The sequence below is a fragment of the Lytechinus pictus genome, chromosome 5 (assembly GCF_037042905.1).
Source record: "Lytechinus pictus isolate F3 Inbred chromosome 5, Lp3.0, whole genome shotgun sequence".
NCBI classification, from domain to species: Eukaryota; Metazoa; Echinodermata; class Echinoidea; order Temnopleuroida; family Toxopneustidae; genus Lytechinus; species Lytechinus pictus.
Window position 1 is genome coordinate 41,793,700 of NC_087249.1, and position 22,262 is coordinate 41,815,961.

The 22,262-nt window shown below is 37.7% G+C and overlaps 2 protein-coding genes across 2 annotated transcripts; both read right to left on the reverse strand.

Moving 5' to 3' along the window:
• Positions 1–1,139: 1,139 nt before the first annotated feature.
• LOC129260203 (uncharacterized) lies at positions 1,140–8,913 on the reverse strand. The gene is made up of 5 exons (XM_064099422.1): positions 8,825–8,913; positions 7,413–7,496; positions 6,531–6,641; positions 4,817–4,876; positions 1,140–3,461 (listed from the first exon to the last, which is right to left on the reverse strand). The coding sequence occupies exons 2-5, from the start codon at positions 7,462–7,464 to the stop codon at positions 3,271–3,273; spliced, it is 414 nt and encodes a 137-aa protein (XP_063955492.1). The 5' UTR covers positions 7,465–7,496; positions 8,825–8,913; the 3' UTR covers positions 1,140–3,270.
• Positions 8,914–11,846: 2,933 nt separating this feature from the next.
• Positions 11,847–22,130, reverse strand: LOC129261402 (transmembrane protein 272-like). Its single transcript, XM_064100411.1, has 4 exons — positions 22,071–22,130; positions 15,559–15,777; positions 14,112–15,452; positions 11,847–13,470 (listed from the first exon to the last, which is right to left on the reverse strand). Exons 1-3 carry the CDS (start codon positions 22,081–22,083, stop codon positions 15,265–15,267), a joined length of 420 nt encoding a protein of 139 aa, XP_063956481.1. The 5' UTR covers positions 22,084–22,130; the 3' UTR covers positions 11,847–13,470; positions 14,112–15,264.
• Positions 22,131–22,262: the final 132 nt, after the last annotated feature.

Here is a 22,262-nt window from a genome sequence, read left to right on the forward strand (position 1 = left end):
CGACAATTAATTCTGTGCATGAACATCCATCCTTCCCCCATCTGTCTCCACCCCCTCCACCCCCCTCTCTCCTCCTCTCTCTCTTGCTCTTTCTCTTTCTTTCTCTCTCGACTCCCATACGACAAATAATATCAATGACGTGCAACTGAACATGCTTGAAGATGACGGTTTTATTATACATGTACAGAACTTTTTTTTAATCATAAATGATAAATGCTTTTAAAGGAATATGATTTTCAAAGCACAGTGATTGTAGTTATTGTTTACCAGACAACTTGATTCTGCCGACATTGCTTCAAACAACTATAATGCCATAGTGTTTTTCCTACCCTTCAAAGCTCGACGACTCTCACTTAAAATTACAACAACTCTGCTATCCTCACTGACAGGCGCGCCGGATATGGTTCTATATAGATGGGGAGAGGAGGGGGGTGGCTTATGTCCCAGGAGCTTACTATTTGGGGTTGAAGCTAGGGTGTCTGTCACGCCCATATTTTTTCCAGGGGGTGGGGTGGTGCGTATTCATATTAGTGCTCTAAAATGGAAATAAAAGTGTTAGCTTTCATGGCTTTATTTTTTTTTCAGGGGATCGGGACGTGGAGAGGAGACCACACATTTTGCCTAAAATCTTGCACAAAATAAGGGTGTACCCCACATGCATGCCTATTTCTAAAAGAGTATTGTAGAATGACCATGTCCTATTATAAGCACAGATTGAGTTTTCGTTTTGGAGGCAATTGCCCCAGTGTGCTAGCGAATGCTTTATTCTAGATAAATAATGATGAGTTCATTGGTCAATGAAATCATTATTTTAACTAGCATATATCATATGCTTCATGAGAACTCGTCCGCATATGTCTGTATATTTTCATAAGATGCCTGTATAGATCTGGCAAAGACGCAATTCATTTTGACCACTTTATAGATTATCTTAATCTATAATTGCTTGCGAGCGCAATAACTGTCTCATCAGATATGTATTTGATAATTATGCTCGCATGGTGTATGTGGTATATAGCAATTTCTCTTGAATTTTAAGATACATGAATAAGGCCTTATGCAGGCCGAAGCCTTGTATTAAAGTTGACGAAATCCAGGCTAAGTCTCCAAGTTTTTTTTTGTTTTTTTTTTTTACTTCACTAGTGTACCTATAGACACCCTTTCAATTTTAAGGGTGGGGTAGCTACGGCAAAATGGGATGGGTAAACCGCAGAAAAAATGAATTATGATATATAATAAATTATTATTACCCGGTCACTGGATTCATAGTTTTTCTAGCAGCCTTTTATAGGAGCACATTTGCTAAACCAACCATAATGACGGTTGTTTCCTACCGGTACCCAATTAGCACCTGTTGGCAAATTGTGGATTGACGCCTTGCCAAAGGACGTTAGGCCATGGTGGGATTCGAACACACGACCCTCTGATTACAAGGCTAGAGAGAAAACCACTACACCATGACGCTTCCTATGTTATAATGTTGGAAGGGGGCAGTTTTGTCAACACGGAAACCGCTCAGCATTCCAGCTATAGATTTAACCCCCCCCCCTACTCCATTGCGTTGCGGGCAACTTGTCTTCCCTCATAGAAGGCCCAGTGGCGTACCGTGGGTCACGGCATTGGGGGGGCACCAGCAAAAAAATTCGAGTCACTTAGGGAGCGCGCTCAGTTGCCAGGTATACTGACCTAATAAAGACATTTTAAGGACAAGCAGTGCCATTAAACAGATATGTATCTCACTGATTAGATAATGCGAGCGCAAAGCGCGAGCTGAAAATTTTTAATATTCAGACCTAAAAAAGGACATTATAAGCAAGTTTTTTGTAATCATGATCTGTCTCGCTAAACAAACAATGCGAGCGCGAAGCGCGAGCTGAAATTTTTGTATACATTGACCCAAACAGGGACATTTTAAGGACTATATTTTAGGAATCCATTTAGAGTATAAATATCTTAGCATAGTCATCTAATGCTAGTGCAATCCTTTGCTGATTTTGTTAGAATTACATCTGAACACATTAAGCACTTTTTGTAGTCATTGTAATCAGGATTATCATACGCATCTCACTAATCAAATACTGCGAGCGCGAAGCGCGAGCTGATTTTTTTTTTGTAATTCACACCTGAAGAGGGGCATTCTAAGGCTTGTTTGTAGGAATTCACAAAGACCTAACGTATTTCACTAACCAAATGATGCGAGTGCGAAGCGCGAGCTGAAAAGTTTTGATATTCAGATCAGAAAAATTGACATTTTAAGGACAGATTTTAGGAATTTATGAAGAGCAGACATCTCACCAATCAACTAATGCGAACGTTAGCACGGACAGGAAATGTTTTATATTAAGACCTTAAAATAGGGCAATCACTTTAAGTAGTCATGAAAAAGAAGCAAATGTCACTACATAAAACAATAATAACTCGAATTGCGAGGAAATATATTTGGTGTATATTGTTTTGAAAACGGGAGGTTTTAGTACAACAGGATCATATATCCCGTTAAACAGTCTATGCGAGCACCAGGAACAATGAAGACATAGGCCCTTAGCGAATAATGTTTCATAACGTTATGAAAAAATGCTTCTTATGTAATATAACATAACATAATATAATATAACATTTCAATGAACAATAATTTCTTCTTTCCCCACTACGTTTCTCTTCCTTTCTCCCTCTTTTTCTCCTTTTCCCCGTTTTTTTTTTTTTTTTTTTTGGCCAGCCGATTGGGGGGGCACGTGCCCCCCCATGCCCCCCCGTAGTTACGCCACTGAGAAGGCCTATATGTCGTCTGCCATCTTCATTAGCAAGTTTTTACAATCGCGACAGGGACGGATTCTGGAACACAGTAGATGTATTGAAAATGCCCGTCCAATCACAATGAAGAGCTTAGAGGTCTTTGTCGAAAATTGGTGAGCGGAGCTGACAAAAAAGCGTGTCATCAAACATTTTTATCTGACAAAGTTGTCAGAGCTGACAACCTTTCTTGATTCTTAATTTATGGCTGAGAAACACTGTTTCTCTGGTAATTGTCGGCATTGTCGGATAAATCTAGCGTCTGACGACTCCTTTCATGAAACGTTCCCCGGGACGACACTGCTGTTTTGATTCACCGATATTCGACAAAGGCTGCTTTGTCGCCACGAAGGGGTTTTGACAATATATCCTTTACGTTCCAGGAAACTTCTGCCAAGTGGTTGCAAAAACTCCATACTATTACCGACAGCGACAAATCGTCATCTCTCTCTATCTACACCATAGTGATCGTCCGGGGTGTTATTCAACCCCGTCAAAGGCGCAAGCGCCAAGGCAGTAGACGCAACAGCAACAGAAACAAAATAAAGCAATAAAGATATAGTACGCCGTGGACACCCAGAAGGCAAAGTAGTAGAGCGTCGGATGGCAGTAGTCATCGCTAGAACTGTCCGTGGTGTTGGGCCTGTAGATGAGGTAGACCAACACACTCCCTAATGCGAGGAGGTAAAAAGAAATGAAAAAATCGATTAACGATAACGAATAATGAACAAATGAACATATCACAGCTATACACAGACCACGCCCCATCAAAGCACGGTTCCTTAGATTTGCAGACAAGTTGACAATTGACAAGAATGCTAAATTGTCAATCAATCAATCTCGTCTGTAAATACAGAACAGAGTGCTACTGAACTTCATCACGACAAGGGACGCGGAACGGTTTTAAAAGTGTTTTTTTTTGGGGGGTGACTATGCAAAATATATAATCAGGTGGTCATTTTTACAGGGTTTTTTTTACATGGTTTTGGAAAAAAAGGGGAGGCTGAAGCCTAACCAGCCCCCCCCCCCCCCCGCCGGTTCCGCGGCCCCTGACGATGAATGTGCTCCTCCGTTTTTGAAGGGTGAAATTAGAGGTATCTCATCAGAGCATTATTTTGTTTTCATTCACAGGACACAATAAACAAAATTCAAGGCTGTTGTCGGTCATTTGGAGGTGAAACCGTGTGGAAATTCATTCTCTCGTCTGCTGATTAATTAATTAACTATCCGATGTGAGAGATTACGTCATCAGTGACGTGTGTGCCAACCTTTCGGCGCGATCGCGTGATCAACGACCGAGATCTGAGAGGGGCCAAGATTTAAGCCCCCCCCCACCTCCCGGCTAGAACATTTAACAATAGCCCGGGCTATATTGGGTTAAGCAGAGTCTCCACTATAATTTGTTACTGCAACGGACGCAAGAGTTTTGCCAAGGACGTAACAGCACAGCATATATATTTATCAAGACCTAGTCCGTCAATTATTTCTGGCGCAAATCGATTAAGCCCAGATACGCTCAAATTATATTTTGATGAAACACCATGCGAATTCAGTATAAACGCCCAATGACAGATCACCAGTTGTGCCCGTCTCACACTATGCGATCCGATACGACAATTTTTTTAAATAAATCAAATTTTGCATTAAATATGAAAGTTCCAAAAAGAAAAATTACTCTATTTGAAGTTCGGTATAATGTTAGGAATAATCAAATTTGCTTTGCGGCAAGCCCTATTGTCGGAGTATTTAAGTCCAAATCGGCTTCAAGCCACAGCCGATGATGACATCATTACGATTTGGTATTGAATTTGCTTTTATTCCTGCATTGAGGCTCGAACTACATTGAATTTTGATTTCAGCAGTCCTACAACAATTCAGACCTCGGATCGCTAAGATTTTATTGGTTGGAATGTTCATGTCAAATGTTATTATGATTTCTTTCTTTTTTCTTTCAATCTTTATTGATCTTATTATGATTTCTTTGAAAATCGGATCGCACAGTGTGAGACGGGCTTAAAGTACTTACCAATTGTGATCATTGCGAAGGGAAGGAAGAGAAAGATCGTCAGGAACAGTGTTACAAGAACTGCAGATAGCAGAAAAATGAAATGCAAGGATTACTTAAACAAAAAGATATTGATGGCGCAATATGGAAGGCATATATATATATATATATATATATATGCTATATGGGAGGCTATATGGAACGTGGAGCGTTGTGGCCCAGTGGATAAGTCCTCTGACTTTGGTCGTGGGTTCGAATCCCAGCCATGGCGTATTTCCTTCAGCAAGAAATTTATCCACATTGTGCTGCACTCGACCCAGGTGAGGTGAATGGGTACCCGGCAGGATTAATTCCTTGAATGCATGACCGCTGAAAGGCAGCTCGAGCTAAAGCCGGGGTAATAACAATAATAACATGCGCCTCGGAATATAATATTTCTAGATAGATGGCGCTGTATAAATGCCTATAATTATTATTATTATTATTAAGGCAGAGGGCGACCGCCTCATGTGATTTTTCGAGTAGAAAAAATACAGATGAAGAAGGACAAAGGAAAAGGAATAAACAAGAAAGAAGAGTATAAAGAAGGAGAGTTCTGAGTCGTGTAAGTGTATTGCCCTTGCTTTTCAATGATGTAACTTTAAAGTCATCATGGCACCACCAAATACCCTGCATGATGCCCCCCTCCCCTGTTTAAAAAAGATGCCAATCAGCATGGTCGCATGAAAAAATAAAAGGACACATATTGATATGGTTAACTTAAAGCATAAATAAATGAATAGGGGACAGAGTTTGCTTTCTTCAGTTCTTAAGATTGGGAGAAATTAGACAAAATCCTTAAAAACAATTAAGGGCTGAATATTGACGGTAATAATAATAATAAAATAATATGTCCATGTGCATATACTCAACTGCGCTTTGATACTTGGTTATCAAAGCGCTCACAGGGCCATGTTTACAGTAAGGTCGAAGAAGAAAAATATGGGCGACGGAGTGAAACAGCCGAGCTTAAGAAGATCATGGAATTTTAAAACCTCAAAGCTTCATTTCTGGTGCATCTAATATATATGATAATAATTTGTGTGTAATTTTCCCCTTTTCTTGTTCGCTTTTGCGTTTTGTGCACCCCCTCAATCTGCCGCTCTCAGAGGGTTTCCTTTCTGTCAAATTTTAAGAGTAATCATGCAAGGAAGCAAAGCGACCGAGATTTACAAATGAGATCATGAAACTGCAAATATTTCTGATTGCCGCGTACCTTTGTTTTTATGTCCTCCCCCCTTCCCGAGTGAGGAGGGGAGTTTTGACTGGCAAATACTTCTATGAAACAGTATTGCGATCCCGTCGAAAATTCTCAATTTCGTCTATATACTGGGACCCATTCTTTTTTTTAATCACCTCTTTATTGATCAATCATAGAAATCATATAAGAAAAGGTAATAGACGTAAAACCCATGTTATCGGTTCTTATCGAACACGATGCCGGGTGACAATAACACACACGACCAAGATGCGAACATTAACATGGACATGCAAAAATAATCAAACATAAGCATAAGAATTTAAATAACAAAGACATGAATGAAGTGCGTGATTTGAAAACGAAGCTATTTGGAATATGCATATATTGGAAGCAGACCTTAACATTTGAGTAAATATTTAGACCTGCCAGGAATTTCTCATTTATTTATATACGCTATTTAACAGATATTAACCTAGTGGGTTTCGACGGACTTACTTGTGTTTAGTAAACTTCTGAAGAGGGATTCGATGGGACTAGGATTGCTGGGGCCTTCTCTCACTCTATTGATCTGAACGAACAGATAACTATAAGATAGTTGAACGGTAACTGAACAAAATGAAATCAAAGAAAAATACATATAATTATTTTTATGTTATTTCATAAGGGTTTGATAATTAAAGACAAACAAAAAATAAAACTTTTTAAATAAGCCTTTATACGTTAGCCAACTATGTATTGGAATATCTAAAATTGTCCCTGTACCGTCAAGGTGATTTTTAGCTTTTCAATTTCTGATTTGTTTATTTTAATGCAACTTTCCATTTTCCTTCAAACTTACATATGTCTTTCGTACCCCGCCCGCTTCTTATATATTTTCTTTCTTAGCAGAGGTATCCGATTTGCATAATAATGCTTGCAAGAGGAGTGTCTGAATTCCTAACTCTCGGAATTCACTGACCGAGTTCGACACAGCAAAGTACGGACGTCTTATTCGGAATGGATATGTCGACGAAGTGATGACAGAGGATAAAGCAAAGAGGATTCGGATGGATGAGATATATATTGATGCGTTCTTCGAGGTCTGAACCCAGAGGGAGTCTTGAGAGTGAGTGATTGAGTACCTACATTCGTCAGTATACTGTTCGTGCTGTCTTGCCGTCGAAGCTTGGTGCTCCCCTTGAAACAGGTATGTTTTTTTTTGTAAAGTATGTGTTTTCTTTTACAGGTGAACTGGTTGTGCTTAAGGAGAGTGAGGCGTGACAAAAAATAATTCATTCACGATTGAGAGTCGAATTAGGGAATAAATTATAACTGACTCAACCATAGGTATATAATTTACTGTACAACAGTTAATGATGAATTAATGATTACACTAACCTTGTCGCCTTGTGTTGATCAACAGCGGAGTGTTTTGATCTGTCGACGCCATTGTTAATTAGTTAAAGCTGCTTATTCTATCACCTGTTAAATAAAAGTGATATTTCTTGTTAAATATATCATTTATTATGCTAAAGTGATTGAGAAACTTTGTGGACAGGTTGGCAAAAAAATCTGAGCTGCGGGAGCCGTATATGCTGTCAGTGCATGCAGTAATGTTTCAAGAGGAAACCTTGACTTTTTCTTCTTTCATGAGCAACAGTACATTGCCTATGTGGTAACATGGAGCTAACGCAGATGGTAACTTGAGCATCCGCAATGGATTCTCATGACTGGAGTCATCATTACCAGGTCTCTCGGAGAGGACCTTAAGCCGTCAGTCCTCTGGTTGCTTGCTTTTTATACAAGCATTCGTGCTTTAGTAATCAGGCAATAATAATCACCACCACCACCACTATCATCGCAGCAATTAAGTGACCGTTTAGCTTAAAAATCGCAGGTGATTCCTGATACCCTTTCATAAACCCATCCTCCAATTAGCCGCCTAAGAGTAATGCGGATAATTCAATAAAAATTGCGTTCACAAACTCCGAAAATAATCCGCACTATTTTTACGAGCGCCCGTCCTGAAAAAGGCGGATAATCGTCATGACAACTGCACACGCCCCCTCCGATGCGGTTGTGTTGGAAAAGGGTAACCTTGTGACCGCACCATGGCAATTATCCGCATTATTTGAAAATGCGTTCATAAAGTCAAGATCTGGTCCCGATGCCGCTATTATGCGGATAATTGCAGCATCAAAATAATGCGGATAACTCTGGTCCTCCTCCGATTTTACGACCAAATTATGCTGCTATTAGCCGCACAATTGGGTTGTAATTAGGATTATACAGCTACAGCGGCAAGATAAAAAAATGATCTTGAATGAATTTAACAACCCATTTCAATATCAGAACTATATTGACTCTTGCCGATGGTGCATGTAACGAAAGTCCATAAGCTTGCATCGATTGATGTGAAAATAAATATATGACTGTGATTTCAAACTAGATTGCATGAAGGTGGGACATTTTCCACCCCATACTCCCTACTAAAGTATCCACGATCTCAATCTTTACCCAGTAAAATGCAACAGTCGTTTAACAGTTTAAAAAATGTTTATAATCTTTAATTCTTAATATGTAATCTTATATGGCATGGTTGCTTAAACTATTAAACAGCAACTGTGAAGTTCATAAAGCGTTGGAGTACCATTACTGTAATATAATATTTTTTTTATTGTTGGCCGCTGTGCCATTTCAGACATCAGTACAATACTGTCATTGTTAAAACATCCATACTGACAATCAAGTATAAAGGCCTGATTTCGTGTTCCATTATAAATAAAAAAATATATATCTATAGTACTTACCGATCGGTTTGTTGAATCATACGACGAGGAGATTATAATGATACCGCGTTATAATGCGTGAAAAGGGTGAAAGGATTACAACTAAAATGACGGAAAATGCATAGCATTGAAATGAAATTGAAAGTAAGCCAAAGGATACGGGATTGCTGTTCTGGTTTTTTTTTTAGTTCCGGCGTTTCCTTCCTTTCATCAGGAAAGAGGGTTCTAATTAACTTCAATCTCCCTCAATTGATCAACAATTAAACAATAAAAAAACACATAGGCCTAGATGCATTGCGATGACAAATTATTATTTCACTCTTCGGTAGAAACAGACATGTTTGAATTTACTATTAATGAGCGGAATGGGGGTGTTTTTACTCCCCCCCTTCCTAAAAAAAGGGGGTAATTTTTTTTCCACACAAAGTGTCACTACAAGGGTGAACAGGCATTCTTGAGATTCAAGAGGTAAAGTTTTGCTCTATGGTCGATGTATGGACTTTTAAAATGAACATAATAGACTTATTTGAAGTTACCCCATCCCATCTAGATCTAAATTTTTAAGGGCCAAATGCTTCCCCCAGTCTGAATAAAATAATTCAACTCATCATGGTCGGGTTAACTTTAGTGCCACCACAACCGCCAATTCACGCATGCGCATACCTGAATTAGGATTTGGCAGGCCTAAACTTTTTTCCATTAGACTTGCAGGGGTGGATCTAGATTTTTTTTCCAAAGAGGGGGTTTGACCGAGAAATTTGACCAGCAAAAAAAAAGGTTTCACTATACAAAATGAAAGTTATTTTGGCACCGAAAAAAAATTTACAAGCAAAAAAAAAAAAAAAAGGCTCACTATAAAATGACGGTAATTTAGGTTTGGCTCCACAATGTAGGTCATTATTTTTTTTTTCACTTGGCAGCTCAGGGGGGGGGGGGTAAACCCCCTAACGCCCCCCCCCCCGTAAATCCGTCAATGACTTGGGTCTACCCTAGTCGGAGCTGCACCATCTACCCGGCTAAATTAAGTTTGTTGTGCCAAAATGCTTTTAACGGGAAAGGGTTTGCTATACTTTTGGGAGATGAAAAACATAATGTATTTCTGTTTTCACGTTTTTAGTTTCTTTACTTTATGCTACTTTGGAATAAAATCCATCGAACCTTGAATTAGGAAACGCATTTCGTGGTGTGTCTCGCCAGTCATCACGAAATTGATAGATTTCAGGTAACCTCCATAAAAAGAGAATTGCCTGTATGTGATCGGATGTGCCCCCACAATTTGGAAATTTCAGCTCAATATATTGCCCCCCCTTAAACACACACATCTTCACCCTCACACACGTATACACCATATGCACATCACCCACTATCACACCTCCTCACACACCTCCTACAGACTCAGCTCGCACCGAAATAACGCCACTGTAAAAGACACACGAACATAATTAATGAATACACTCATGCTATCATTATTTATTCTGTATTACTGAATAGATTTTGAGATTTGCGTACATCAATATGCTTAGGGTATGTAATGTATACAGTACATTTAAAAAGAATCTAAACCTTTTAATTAAAAACTTCATTTCCTGAATTTTCAACGCTTGTTTTACCATGTATACTCTGGCAAGCTATTGATATTCATAAACAAACCAAACCAATTTTCTCTGCCACAAGCAGCCCTCGGGTAATCTCAATTTCAAATCAATTCAGTTTGAATCTGCTATTTACATGCTCTTAAAAATCCATGGATATACACACAACCATCGTAATGAATGTACACACTTCATTGAATTATGCTACAAATATGCATTTCTATACAATACAAACAGTTAAAAGTGTTTTGTTCATTGAATTATGCTACAAATATGCATTTCTATACAATACAAACAGTTAAAAGTGTTTTGTTCTCATCCAGTATGCCCGATTCTTTGATGTATTCGCTTTACATAATATATATATATTAAAAAAAAACCTACAATTCTTTGATACCCCAAGACAGTATTTCTTTTGAAGAACAAATGCATGAATATGTATACAATATGAAGGCAGGATAAATGAAAAAGTTAGCCAAAACACAGCTAGAAATTAACTTCATCAAATAGCAACGTAATATACACCATAATTTATATAATAATAATAATAATGATGATCATAATAATAATAATCATAATGATAATAATCATAATAACGACAGTAGTACTAATAATAACAATAATAGCAATAATAATAACAAGAAATAATAATAATGATAATTGTATATGCCTAATGATAATAATAATAATAGCTGTATTTATTTTCATTTTTATTTTTTGCCTGAGGATGCAATTATTACCCCGGCTTTAGCTGCGCTACCTATATAGGTGCTCAATTATTCGAGGAATTTCTTCCTACCGGGCACCAATCCACCTCACCTGGTTTGAGTGTAGCACAATGTGGGTAATTTTCTTGCTGAAGGAAAACACATCATGGCTGGGAATCGAACCCACGTCCCTCAGATTGAGGGACGAGTGTCATATAACCACTAGACCACAACGCCCCCACATCAAATATGACATCGTTACATCATTTACCCTAGGGTCCTTGGTTACTTCAAGGTACATAAGCATTCTTACATTGAAAAGGAAAAGAATATGAATTTTATCATATATATCTTATCATTCAACAAATTCTAAATTTTAATAAAAATACACGTTCGGTAAGTAAGAATGTGTTTGCTGAATCTAATATCGATATACATGTACATAATAATAATATAGGTTTTCCCGCCCAATTTCGTCAAATTTCAACCGATTTAATGATGTATATGAGATCAACATTTGAATGGCCAAATACTTGATTCAATTTAATTCTATTGGCACGCGATTTCATGGTTATCTCATTTAAAGAAGTATAAAGAACGACCAAATTAAAATAGCTGAAGAAGTGTTTTCAAATTCGCACCGGTACACTCCTTGCGAACGTTTAGGAATTCAAAATCATTAATATGCAATCACTTATAAGATATGGACAGTGTTTTTTGCTGTTTTTTTATTTTTATACTTCTTTGAATAATTATAGGAATGGGTTTTACTTCTAAATTGGATGTTTACAATCTTACTGAAATGTATCATCCATCTGACAAATCATCATCGGAACAACAACTCGTTTTTGTTCCACTTTCATAACTTTAGACTGTGGTCAATACCATGTTTCTTATCCCTTCCCCAAAACGATATAAATTACAATTTTGTAAAATAAAAAAAGAACAAGATGATGAAGAAAAGAACCTTCCATTGGCATAAATCATTCACCCACTCACTGGCGGATCCAGGAGGCACAGCCGGCTCGTGCCCCCCCCCCCCCTCTTTGAGAGGCACAATTAAATTTTTTTCGTGGAAGTAATACCCTTATTCTTGGGTTAAAAATCTGGGGGGGGGTTGCTTGTCAAATTCCTCTGGAAAATATGCCCCCCTTTGGGATTCCTGGATCCTCCCCTGCACCCACTCATCAATAACTAAACGAATAACCGTTTACAACCATATCCTATAAGTGTTACATGAATTACGTCTTTATCAAACATAATTTAAGATCAGAAAAAATAGAAAGATAGGGTAAAGTTTGGAGCAAAATATTGTATAACGTAATAAAAAAAATGAACACAGAAACATGTTATCTGAATTTTGACGTTTAAAGCACAAATATGTGTGAAATTGAAAATTGTATTTTAGGCGAAATTAAACGATCAGTTCGTCGTCGCGAAATTAAATGACAACTTTGAGCCATTAATTTGAACGAATTTCTCTCTAAATTGAATTTCTACAAAATTCAAAGGAACGATAAAGAACGATAAAGAACCGAATTGAATGCTGAATAAATGAAAATGAACCATCTGTGCAGAGGGTGGACAAAATGTTTCGAATTAGAACGCCCTTTCATTGATTTAAATGCAACTCTGATGAAATTGGACGGGAAAACCTATAGTAATAATATGATGAATTTGTATAGCGCACAGCCACTATACTCTACTGCGCTTTGGTTACTCCAATTGCTTTATATTCACACTAAAACGATGATCTACTTAAACGCTTCCCCAAACAGATATGTCTTCAATGGCGCTTTTGAGAGCAGGTACAGATATGTAGATGTTTTCCTAGTAAATTTCACTGTTTCCAATGAATAATTTTCCATAAAAAATGTAACCTTTTCTATCTGTTTTGGTTAACATGCCCACCAACCGTTGCAACGCGTTGGTTAAAAGAAAATTGCGTATCGAACGAATTTCCTTCGCCAACAGTTTAAAGGGGAAGTTCACCCTGACAAAAAGTTTATGATAACAATGGCATAAAAAATGATAAAAGAATAATAGTAAAGGATTGAGGAACATCAATCAAAGATTCAAAAAAGTTATTAAAAGTTCATTATTTTGATTTGCGGCATCACTTCCCATGTATCGTGAATTTGAAAAAAAAATCAATGAAATGCCATTTTCTAAAAAAATGTGAATGGTTTTATTGTATCTTCAGTATATCAACAGACAAATTATTTCACATCCGCTCCTGAAGGAAAACAATATTTAAGTCACCATGAACCATTGAAAAACACATTGAAATTCATTTAATATTACATTACATATGGGGCTGCTGCTCGTTTATGACGTCACAAAAAAAAAAGACTTGAAATTCTAATAACTTTCTCAATCTTTGATAGATTTTTCTCAAACCTTTGCCTGTACATTTTATTATGTTTTCTGGTATTTTATAACAATCATTTCGTCAGGTTGAACTGCCCCTTTAAATTTAAATATGTCTGAGAATGTACTCACCATTATACAGTCATAACCAACATTTGCCTGTTTGCTAAAATAAATGATCGATCACCCGATACATTTCAGCCAATAAAATTAATAATTAGGATCCATACTACCATTTTAAGATGTTAGCAGAATGTTCCTAAGTGGTCCCGTAGTCCTGCAACCAACGAGTGGGCGGAGGAGGGGGGGCGTCGACCTTTCTGGAAAAGTATCTATTATAACGATCGCTTGTCCACATTATAGAGTTTTCGCAATGACGACGCGACCGCTCTCTACAACGCGCCTAATTCCTTTGAAAAAGCAAGTCAAATCAGAATGGAGAACTGAGACTGAGGCTTCTGTCGAAAGTTGGTGGACCAGGACAGCAGATCATCCGAAAATTTGCACCGGACGAACAATTGCAAATGTGTAGTTGTCCATAGTAACGAGACGACGCTGCTGTCCCAGTCTACCAACTTTCGACAAAAGCCTCTCAGCTCTCAATTGTGATTTGACTTGCATTTTCAAAGGAATTGGTGCGTTGTAGAGAGCGGCCGCGTAGTGATCGCGAAAACTGTGTTGTAGAGAGCGGCTGCGTTGAGCCGTCTGGTGTGCATAGATCTCAAATTCAAATAAGTGTCAGCCATCATGCAGACGCCCTCCTGAATATGGCCACGAGGCTTTGTTGGTCACATTCGATGCGTATGCGTGTTAACATGAATGCCGGATACTTCTGAATGCATAATAACCCCTGCTAGGGGGAACACAGTTTCACACCCAGTGTGTTCACATAGTGGACTATGTGAAAATATCACTAATGTTGAAATGCTCAAATTTAACAATGTGAAGATATTTTCACACTTTGGGACACCTCGACAGTGTGACTGTGCACAGCGTGTTCACATAGTCGACTATGTGAATATGCGATTTATACTCTGTTGAAATGCTGAAATTTAACAGTGTAAAGGTGATTTCACATTTTTCCACACTGAACACACTGTGGCACACACTGGGAAAACATGTCGACTTCTCAGGAACTTTGAAACCCAATTCATGTGATTGGAATCATTCAAACAATCAAAACAATTTTTGGCCATAAGCAACACTGACATAATCTCAGTAATAATTAAATTCCAGCAAAATTTTCTCATAAAAATTCATGGATATACAATCAAACGTCAAACTACTTTTTATCCCACCCCCACCCATTGCCGATTTATAAGCCCCGAGACTATGGCGAATATTCCCATATATATTTCATATTCCGGGAAAGCATGGGTTATCTTTCAAATTCATCCAGCTCACTATTTTAACCACTGGAAGCCTTCAGGTCAATATATCAAAAGGAAAACCAACTCGCGCTTTGCACTCACATACTATTTTGGGTGATACAGCGTTGAAAATGATTCTTGTTATTTCGGTACATCAAAATACTCAGCTCGCGCTCCATTAATGTCTATACTTTCCTTTTTAGCTCATCGGCTTCGCTTTCTGGCAAATCAGTCAATAACATGATTGGGGGGTCTTTGCCAGTGGTCGAGTTGATGTTTTTTGTATATATGGTATCAGTCATCCCTCCCTGACGCGTATACCAGGTAGGCCTATACGCCACCAAAAACATGCGTTCGTGATTTCAAATTTGCCCCCCCCCCCACCCCCCGCTCATTAAATCCCGAATCCACCCACTTCTGAGTTATTCATCCTCGTCGACACATGCTCCATAACAGCAAATGCAGCAGGCGCAGCAACAAAGGAAAGCAACAAAGATATAGTACGCAGTGGTCACCCAAAAGGCAAAGTTGTAGACCGTTGGGTGGCAGTAGTCATAGCTAGAACTGTCAATGGTGTTGGGCCTGTAGATCTGGTAGATCCATACGCTTCCTTATGCAAAGAAATAAAAAACATAAATAATCGTTAAAGAAGCATGCATAACCTTTAAAAAATAACAACTCCTAACGAAAATTTTAGAATAAGATTTGATAATTACCGGCGATGAAAAAAGCAATGATGAACAAGCTTAAAAGCTTGCTAAGTCCGTATTCCAATGGGTTCGGTGTGAACTCCTCCTGTTCCTCCTGGGGAAGCCTTGCGCGTTGGCACCTTGCCTTCTGGTCGATCGATGCTTTTAGGATGGTTGCCAATCCCATGACAATTAGATATAGTGGAATGAAGTGCTGTGCAGGACATTCGTGGATGTATACGGATCCTATCGAGATTGAATTGATAAAAGTGAATAATAAGTTAACGATATTCTGTAATCAATGTTGTCTCTAAAAGCAACACAGATCGATCGCTGATGTTCTACTCATTATTTTTAGAGAGAATAGTTTGTTTTCAAAGTTCATAGATTTCAAACTTCCAAGTTGTTAACCATTGACTTCTGTAGAGACAACGAGTTGAAATCATTGTCTTGTCTGACAGAACGCAAGTTCTCTGATCATACTTTCATCAAAGTGCCTTTTGACTTTACCTTGGACATGTTGGAAGTAATTCGCGTGAACAGGTGCTAAGGGCAATTAATATTTTCTCCGTCCTGTGTGAGTGCTGCTTCAATTAAGGTACTGAAGATAATTGGCTGTGTGTGTATGTGTGGATACAGTGTTATTTCATATATGAAAACATTCTTGTTCTGTGGTGATACATCAAAAGAAGGATAGAAGGATACTGTTGGAAGTTGTTCTAGACCTTGCATGTTCTAAGAAGTGCAGGCCTTTACTGTTGCAGTGGGGTCTACTTTAGTTGTTGTTGATCCCGTTGTTGACAATTCATTCAGGAAAGACTGCCAGGTAATGACAACAGATTGTGGCGTCTGTTGGGTAACAATAGCCAGTTCAGGATGGTCGTTACGTTGGATGTTTGGTTGATGTCACCGGTGACGGATAGTATGCGCACGTTCGTCGAACCTGTCAACTTTGTTGACGTTCCGCTACGTGTGGATCTTATGCTGTTGCCGCATATTCCACCACTGGGTGGACGAAAGTGAAATACGTGGCTTGCTTGATGCGACACATACAGTACAGTTCTATCAGTGACACACTTTGACTTCTTGACTGTATATCCACATGACTGGTGAAGTTGACATTCTGTCCAGTAGTGATACCCGTGGATAGCCTGTAATCTGTTTCCTCAATATGATCGATCAACTCTCAAACTTTCGTTTGGCACTTGGAAGCTTTTAAGGTCTTCCTGAAGATAAGTGCAATCTTGAACTGTCCTGAGACGTATATGCAACATGCACGTCATCAGCGAAGAAGCGAAGAGGTGTTATAGGGTATCACAGGCCTAATTCATTTCCCATAGACTCGTGTGTAAAAGTGGCACTTAAAAAAAATCATAAAAAATAAGGAAGAAATTCGAGGGTTGAATGTTTACTACCAGTGGACAGGATATATGTCTGATATTCCATATCTGACCAGAAAAGGGTACCTCGACCGGCTCATTTTGAAAATAAATCGGCATTTATGAAGACTACACCTGACTGGATCCCAAACAATGAAAGCAAAATTAGATGCAGTTCAATATCAAGCATTAAGGATTTGCGTTGGAGGGCTCCCTCTTACCTCACTAGAAGCCCTGCAGGCTGAACTCGGGGAAATGCCCCTCGACCTGAGAAGAAAAGCACTCACAGATAAGTTCAGAACAAAGATTGAAACACATGAAGACCATCCAATTTTGCTTAATATAAATCCGTGCTGGCAATTCGATTTATCCAAAACTCAAAAAAATAATTAACCTTTTGGAATCAGAGCAGAGAAAATAAACTACTCTGTAGAATCATATAGGTACGCTTTTCCTCCATGGCTTTTTCAACACCCGAAGATTTCAATAGAACTGAACAAGGAACTAAATAAACATGACCATCCTTTATATAAAAAACAAACGAGCCTCGATCTTATTAATTCAAAATGGTCAAATCAACTCCATATTTACACAGATGGATCCAAAGAACCCGTCACTGGAGCATGTGCTGCCTCCTTTTACGTTCCAGCTTTCCATTACTCCCAGTCTAAACGCCTCACTGATTATACTTCATCATATAGAGCTGAATTAGCAGCAATCATCTTAGCCCTCAACTGGTTAGAAACTCTTGATGTATACGTAGGAGTAGTAATCTTTAGTGACTCATTAAGCTCCCTAGTAGCAATATCAGAACAAAAAGAAATACCTTTTGTCTCAGAAATTCTTACCCTACTAACAAATTTAACATTTTTAGGCATAGACATAAACTTTGAATGGATCCCCAGCCACTGCGGTATTAGTGGAAACGAGATGGCGGACACGAAAGCAAAAAATGCAGTGCAGAAAAAAATTGAAGTCAACAACAAATTATCTTTAACAGAAATAAAACATCTCATTTTCAAAAGATACACTCTAGAATGGCAAAAAAGATGGAATGAATCCCACCGCCTACTTCAACTATACCATCCCAATGTTAACTCTCCCTTTTTTTTGTTCCCTAAGTAGATTCCACGAAACCATTATCCACAGACTCCGTTTTGGTGTAATAGGATTGAACTACGATTTAAAAAGACTTCATATACACCCCACGGGACTTTGTGATACATGTAGGCCCAACAAATTAGAAACAGTTAAGCATTTTTTAATCGAGTGTCCCAAATATATAATAGAGAGAGCCATGCTACTTACAGAAACAAATCTATCAACCCCCCAAAAAATAATGGATCTCTTAAAGAGTACTAAGGTAGAAACCCAATCTGCATTGGTCCGTTTCGTTCTCAGAACGAAACGATTATAAAGTCTGAATTTTTCTCCGCCCCTAATTTTGTATTTTTTATTTATTTATTTATTCATTATTATTATTAATTCTTTTTTTCTACAAGCGTTAAATCTATGAAAGGGAGACACAAAGCAGAAGAAGATACAGACACATGGTCGATTTTTACTCACTTTCCTATGGTCCTATACATTTTGATTATATGTCATTTTACTACATCGACAACAGATAGCCCGTAACGCGGAGCTCAGCGATCGTCGTGGATCCTGTTTTTCTCTCTTTTTTTTCCTTATTCTTTTTTCCCTTAATTCCTTACCCTTTGCTAATTATCCGAGTTCTTTAATTTGGTGATTTGTCAGGGGGGACAGAAAGGAATTAAGAATGAAGAGAGAAGTTTTGTTGTTTATTTGTTGGTTTGTTTTGTTTTGCTTTCAATTTTTTTTTTTTTTTTTTTTTTTTTTTGCACTTTCATCCCATACTTTAGTTTTCGGTGTCCCGAAACTTGAAGCTTTATCGGGCCACAAATCCAATTTACTTTTGTTTTCTCTATTGCAGCTTACTGTAGCAGAAGAAAATACCGTGCTGCAAGAAACAGAACGCATAAAAAAAAGAAAAAAAGGAAAATTATTATTTTAAAAGGACAAAAAATACAATATGTCTATATAAGAAGAAAAGAAAAGAAGAAAAGAGAAAAAATGAAACAAGAAAAGAAAAAAGAGAACAAAAGAAAAGAAAAGAAAAAAAAAGAAATGAAAAGAAAAAAGAGAAAAGAAAAGAAAAAGAATAGGAAAAAAAGAAAAAAAAAGAAAAAAAAAAGAAAAGAAAACAGAAGAAAAGAAAAGAAAAATAACAAGAATAACAAGCTGTTGAAAATGAACAAAAGCTGTGGCAAAAATAGTCAATCCTGACTGGTTGCCAACCAAGGAAAGAAGAAGAAGAAGAAGAATTCATCACTTGAGAGAGTAAAATGGCCCTAATTCTTCCGCCAGTACAAAAATAGTTCCAAAGTAGTGATATATCTTTCCAATTTGGAAAAAGGAAGTTCAGTAGGTACCCTCCCTAAAATCAGTGTTAGATTGTCAATCATATTCATTCATTTTTGTCAATCAGCAATATCAAATTTCAAAATTGAGCAATGGGTTGGCTCGAATGAATATCTTTGGCCTGCCAGTTGTAGTTAGGCCCGTGTGACCTTTAGTGCTTGAGATCTGGGCCCCGTCTAGCCTTTTGTCAAGGCCCTCGCGACCTGGCTCTATCCTAGTCAGGTAGTGGCTGAAACGAGACTAGCAGCCTACGAAGATAACTGGCGATACCCGAGTGAACGCGCGAGCCGAACGACTTGTCGTTGACATGTTTGGCTTTCCATAATTTTAGCTCGCGCGTTCACTCGGGTATCGCCAGGCCGCTAGTCTCGTATCAGCCACTACCTGACGAGGATAGAGCCAAGTCGCGAGGGCCTTGACAAAAGGCTAGGCCCCGTCTTACAAATAGTTACGATTAATCCAATCAATCGTAACTCTATGGAAATCCATCAGTGTCATAATTTTTTATACAGGAAATTTGCAAAATGTCCTTTTTAAACAAAGGAGATCACACCATGAATATATGGATATACATTCATAACTAGAAAATTGTTTGAACAAACATGTATTTTATATGTTGACTTTGATGGCTTTCCATAGTTGCAATTGATCGGATCAATCACAACTCTTGTAAGACGGGCACCAGGTATGTCGTCGATGTGAGGAAATGCAGCGGGTAGAAAACACTACCCTGGGGCACTACTGGACTTTGAAGATTCAGTGTGATTCTCTTTGTTTACTACGGAAATTGTACAAATTATTTGTAGAAAATGTCATGGTATGGATGGATTTCCATAGAGTTACGATCTATTGGATCAATCGTAACTCTTTGTAAGACGGGGCCCTGATGTAATTCTCACCTCCTAACGATGCCGACCCTCGAATATAACCTGTATAGTACGACCACTACAAGGAAGCTTTTGCAGATCTATAACCGCGTATACCATAGTGGTCAGCCTTGAGGATGAGCTGCCGATGTGAAAAATTATCAAATACATTGGCGAAGTCTAGCAAGATACATTCTTTCTGCTCTTTCATCCGGTCATTTGGTGAGGTCTTTTGTTTGTTATTATTTGTGTTTCGCAAAACCCTCGCTTCTTAAAGCCTTGTTGTGAGTCTGACAAGAGGTTGTGACTGACTAAAGGGATGGTCCGGGCTGAAAATACATGTATTTATATCTGATTAAATAAATATAGTAAAATTCAGAGAGCAAAATGCTGAAAATGTCATCAAAATCGGATAACAAATAACGAAGTTATTGGATTTTAAAGTTTAGCAATATTTTGTGAAAACAAAAAAGCACGTCTCAAGAATATGCATTAGGTGGGCAGATGATGTCACATCCCCACATTCCTTTTTCTTATGGTTCTTACATGAAATCATATATAATTGTTTCATTTTTTTCATACATGTGTAAATGATGTGTCTCCATTATGATGAAATAAGTTTGCAGCAATAAATAACTAATGCACTTATTTAGTTGTCAATCCGATTGTTTTAGTTCTTGGTAGAAAAAAAATGAATAAACCTAATTTCATTTAATAAAATAAAAAAGAACAAGTGGGGATATGTCATTATCAGCCAACCTAATGAATATTCATGAAGACTTCATGAAGCCTAGAACTGTTTCACCACAATAATGCAAATCTTTAAAAAGTTATTATCCGATTCTGATCACATTTTCAACATATTTCTCTGTGAATTTTACTCTATATATTGAAATATAAATATCTTCATCCTGGAGCATCCCTTTAAGGTGATGGATGACAGCACACTGGCGGGTGTCCACGAAGCTTTTGACAAGATGGCTGTCATCACGGTCGGTGAAATCGGTCTGTAATTTGCTTGAGCTGACTTTAATACAGCCTCTGTTGTCGATTGGAACAAAATAACAGGCTTTATTCCAATCAGATTGAATTTCACCTCGACCAAAGTTCCGTTATAATACAAGCGTGGAGGGCGAGCTGAAAAACAGTTTGAAGGTCAAGTCCACCCCATAAATATGTTGATTTGAATAAATAGAGAAAAATCAAACTAGCATAATGCTGAAAATTTCATCAAAATTGACTATTTCCCAAAAATAAGAAAGTTATCACTTTTCAAAATTTCGCGTATTTTTGACAAAAGAGTTATATGCACAATATCAGGCGTGCAAATGAGACAGTCGATGATGTACCTCACTCATTATTTCTTTCGTTTTTTATTGTTTTAATTACAATTTTTAAGTTTTACACATTTGACAATAAGCGCCAACTGGACTGAACCATATAGTATTAAAATAATGCTAATTCTAGATGTTCAGCATGTTCAGAGAGGAATTAATCTTTGTTTCACTTGACAATGAGGAGCAGATTAGAATATTTCACATAGTAAAATACAGAAATAGTGGATGACATCATCGGTCTCCTCATTTGCATACCCACCAGGATGTGCATATATAACTATTTTAATGAAATTAAGCGAAACTTTAAAATGTCACAACTTTCTTATTTTACATCCGATATTGATGAAATTTCCAGTGTTGTGTTCGTTGGAATTTTCTCTTTTTTTATTCAAATAAAAAAATTTCTGGGGAGGACTTGTCCTTTAGGCAACTTTCAATCAATAATAGGATAAAATTACTCGACTATCGAATATATTCTATTCCGTTTTTGTAATCACTCTTTAAAATTATCCACCTACCAATTGCAACCATTGCGATGGGGATGGCAAGAAGGATCGCAAGAAACAATGTCACGGTACCTGCGTAGAAAAAAATACATGTATGTAGTCTTAAGAAATAGTATAGAACCATTCAAATAAAAACATACATATAATTATACACAGTAGTGTAAATGAGAAAACATTCAGGGAGCAGAACATATAACTTTGCAT

Excerpts from the sequence above, each read along its gene's own strand:
- LOC129261402 (XM_064100411.1), bottom strand. Across the intron at positions 15,453-15,558 it reads CATTGCTTTTTTCATCGCCG|GAAGCGTATGGATCTACCAG; the intron begins GTAATTATCAAA and ends TCTTTGCATAAG.
- LOC129260203 (XM_064099422.1), bottom strand. The coding sequence starts at position 7,464 with ATGGCGTCGACAGATCAAAACACTCCGCTGTTGATCAACACAAGGCGA. Across the intron at positions 6,642-7,412 it reads GATCAACACAAGGCGACAAG|TTACCGTTCAACTATCTTAT; the intron begins GTTAGTGTAATC and ends CATTTTGTTCAG. Across the intron at positions 3,462-4,816 it reads CTTCGCAATGATCACAATTG|GGAGTGTGTTGGTCTACCTC; the intron begins GTAAGTACTTTA and ends TCCTCGCATTAG.